This window comes from Dendrobium catenatum, unplaced genomic scaffold (genome assembly GCF_001605985.2).
Source record: "Dendrobium catenatum unplaced genomic scaffold, ASM160598v2 fragScaff_scaffold_106, whole genome shotgun sequence".
NCBI lineage: Eukaryota > Viridiplantae > Streptophyta > Magnoliopsida > Asparagales > Orchidaceae > Dendrobium > Dendrobium catenatum.
In genome coordinates, this window is record NW_021318568.1 from 32,847 (window position 1) to 36,628 (window position 3,782).

The following is a 3,782-nucleotide window of genomic DNA, read 5'->3' on the forward strand; positions in this document are numbered from 1 at the left end:
ATTCAATCAATACTTGCATATCAAGTATTTATATTATATTCGATGTAATATTTATATCATGTATTTCTGTCATATGTAATGGAACATGTATATTATGTATTTCATGTATATCATATGCCTTGTATCAATTTTATTATTCATATCATGTATCGTGTACAAATCCTATTATATTATGTCATTTATGCCTATTTTCTTATATGCTTATGTCAATATGCATATGCAAGTAAGATAGAACATTTGGCTACCTTTGATGTTTTTCTTTTATCAAATCTTGTAGGCCAACCCTACAAAATCATTCTCATCCATATCATTGATGTTGTCATGAATTAGTATCATATCATATTTAACAAGTCATGTGGCTTTCATGTAAGAAGTCGTTACTTTCTGCTTGTCGATGTATCATATCATATCAATCAATCTCCTTATTCCTCTCATTTTATATTACTTAGAATTACCTCATAAATCTTATTTAAAGGAAAGCCTTCCAGCCTACCCTCCTGTACAAGATAATATGTCTCCAACTAACTTAAATTAGTCAATCATTTTCACCGATCCTTCTTACTATCAGAACGCCACTTATACTATTCATGTACTTATTTACTTCTTTACCTATAGCTATCTATATATACATTATATACCTGTACGTTTAAGATATCGAACACACATTTCTTTCTCTGTTCTTTCTATTATCTCCGTCTTCATCTCTTCTTGTTCGCTCCGCCTCTGGCCACGGTCCTTCTCCGCTCGAGCTGGATTCCTCACATGGTATCTAGAGCCAACTATGGGAGATCAAGGTTTAGTTTCTTCCCTTCCTCCCTCCCCTTCTCCTACCACCGTCACCACTCCGGACATCATCATTCTGGCTACTCTCAAATTCCTCATCTCCAACATCAAAAACCTCATTCCGAACCAGCTAACCATTGAAAAGTATGCCATTTGGAGAACTCAAATCCTACAGCAGTTCTCAGCCAATGGGTACGCCGGCCACCTATCGGGATCTACCACACAGCCGTCCGACGCCACCTTTGCGGAACATACGACCTGGAATCTCATTGACAGCAACCTTATTTCAACCCTCTTCTCCACCATCACACCATCCATTCTACCATATGTCATTACCGCCTCCACCGCTCAAGAAATCTGGAAGATTCTTGAACATCGCCTGCAGCCTTCGAGTCGTTCTCGTGTTCTTCAACTCAAGAACGAACTCCATCATGTGCAGATGAAAAACCTATCTATGCAGCAATACCTTTCCCACATAAAGAACATTGTCGACACCATTGCCGCATCCGGATCCAAAATCGATCACGAGGACATAATTCTTCACAGCCTCAACGAACTTCAGTTGCCTTACAACTCCTTTAAGGCAGCATTTCGGACTTCCTCCCTACCTGCCGATCTAGATAATCTGTACTCGCTTATGTGTAGCGAAGAAATCCATGTAAATCAAGAACTTCTTAAAGATCAATCAGCTACCGCATTGTACGCCTCCTCCTGCAACCAGACGCGAAATCGAAATCAAAAGCAATCCTTCAAGAACAAGAACGGCCCGCCCAGACCACCTATTTCAAACCAGACTCCATCGAACACTGTTCCATCCACGACAACGCGCCCAACTTGCCAAATATGTGGCAAGACTGGACACATTGCCATAAACTGTTGGCACCGGTGTAACTTCAAGTACGCACCGACCACCACCTCCGGTTCCAGGTAAATGCTCGCTCAAACAACATCCTCTCCTAACTAAGATTGGATACTTGACTCCGGCGCTTCCTCCCACTTGACACCGGACAACACAAATATACAACAACCGTACCCATACTACGGCCAAGAGTCAGTCTCCGTAGCCAACGGATCATCTTTACCCATTCAAAATACTGGTCAAGGTTTGCTTCCGCTCCCGGACACGCCCCATAAGCTTCGTCTATGAAATCTTTTACATGTTCCGGCACTTACACACAATTCCAAGTTAACTCGAGATAACTCAGTTTCTATTACTTTCAATGCTAATACTTTCGAAATTAAGGATTCTCAAGATCAACGACTTCTTCTTCGTGGTCATCTTCGTAATGGCCTATACCATCTACAACCGTCTCCAGACACTTCCGCTATGGCTCTACAAGCAAGAACCACATCCTCTCAGTTGTGGCATGCCCGATTGGGACATCCCAATCAACGTCTGCTTAATTCTTTAGCTAAATGCATTCCATATTTTCAACTTTCTTCTTCCTCTGTTATGTGTAAATCATGTAATGTGGCCAAGAGCCACAAGCTTTCATTCAATAAAAGAACTTCAGTCACCACCTCCCCGTTCGAACTTATTCACTCAGACATTTGGGGTCCGGCTCCGAATCAGTCTTTAAACAATTTTCGTTATTATGTACTACTGTTTATAGACGATTTTACGCAATTTTTTTGGATTTTCTTTATGCATTCTAAACAGGAAACGCTAATGAAATTCAAAATTTTATGCAATTTACTACATACACAATTCAACAAAAAGCCCAAAATCTTTCAATCTGATGGCGACGACGAGTTCACTAGTAATGTGTTCAATGACTATCTCGAAGACAACGGTATACTTCATCAGAAAAGCTGTCCTCACACACTAGAACAGAACGGGATCGCGGAACATAAGCACAGACACATTCTTGATCTAACGCGCACTCTCCTACACGCCTCAAATCTTCCTCTCCATTTATGGGTAGAAACCATATCCACTGCCATTTACCTCATTAACTGCCTTACGTCAAAATCCAAAAACTTTCAATCTCCCTATCAAATTGTCTACAATAAGGTACCCAACTACTCACACCTTTGGACGTTTGGATGCCTATGCTATCCATGGCTTCATCGTTACATGCACAACAAATTCTCTCCTCATTCTAATGACTGCGTCTTGTTGGGCTACTCTTCTAACCACAAAGGTTACAAGTGTTACAATCTCGTCACCCACAAAACTCACATATCTAGACACTTGGTCTTCACGAACAACAATTTCCATTCAATCTTGCTATTACTTCCGTGCACTCGAACACAAATTCCACCCCGCAAATCATCCCACCTGCCCTGCTCGTCCCCGCCTCGGCGATCTCCAGCAATCCCACATCCTCCACAAATACTAATCCCGAGCACATCCCTGATCAGCATAATCCACCGCCTCATATCCCGTCTACCAGCAACAATACTACACACCTGCAACCAATTAACCCAACCCCATCCCTTCCCCCTACTCATCCTATGAGGAACCGATCGAAATCTGGCATATCCAAGCCTAAACATATCGTCTCTCTTCTCAGCAAGTCCACACCATCAACCACACCGATCCACTGCAACCAGGCTGTAAAAATGGAACACTGACGCACAACAATGGCAGCTGAGATCAATGCTCTCAAGACACAAGGAACTTGGTCCCTTGTTCCAGCACCTCCTAACAAACGAATACTCAGCTGTAAGTGGACTTTCAAAACAAAATTACTTCCTACAGGTCAAGTAGATCGCTACAAGGCACGCCTCGTTGCACTGGGATATGATCAAAGATTCGGAGAAAATTACACCGAAACGTTCAGTCATGTCGCCAAAATGCCAACCATCCGTGTTCTTCTCGCTCTGGCGCTCAATCGAAATTGGAAAATTCTATAGCTGGAAGTCTCCAACACTTTTCTGCACGGTGACCTCTCTGATGATATCTATATGCATCAACCTACAGGATTCGTCGACCCCAATCTTCCAAATGTCGTCTGCAAACTGTACAAATCTCTATACGGTCTCAAGCAAGCTCC

General features: G+C 42.2%; 1 protein-coding gene across 1 annotated transcript; it reads left to right on the forward strand.

The window, feature by feature from the left end:
* The first annotated feature begins 781 nt into the window (after window positions 1–781).
* LOC110106810 lies at window positions 782–2,195 on the forward strand. The gene is made up of 2 exons (XM_020836830.1): window positions 782–1,710; window positions 2,027–2,195. The coding sequence occupies exons 1-2, from the start codon at window positions 782–784 to the stop codon at window positions 2,193–2,195; spliced, it is 1,098 nt and encodes a 365-aa protein (XP_020692489.1).
* The last annotated feature ends 1,587 nt before the right edge of the window (window positions 2,196–3,782 follow it).

Coding starts and splice junctions, on each gene's coding strand:
- LOC110106810 (XM_020836830.1), top strand. CDS start 782: ATGGGAGATCAAGGTTTAGTTTCTTCCCTTCCTCCCTCCCCTTCTCCT. Junction 1,711..2,026: donor ACCACCACCTCCGGTTCCAG/GTAAATGCTCGC, acceptor TTCGAAATTAAG/GATTCTCAAGATCAACGACT.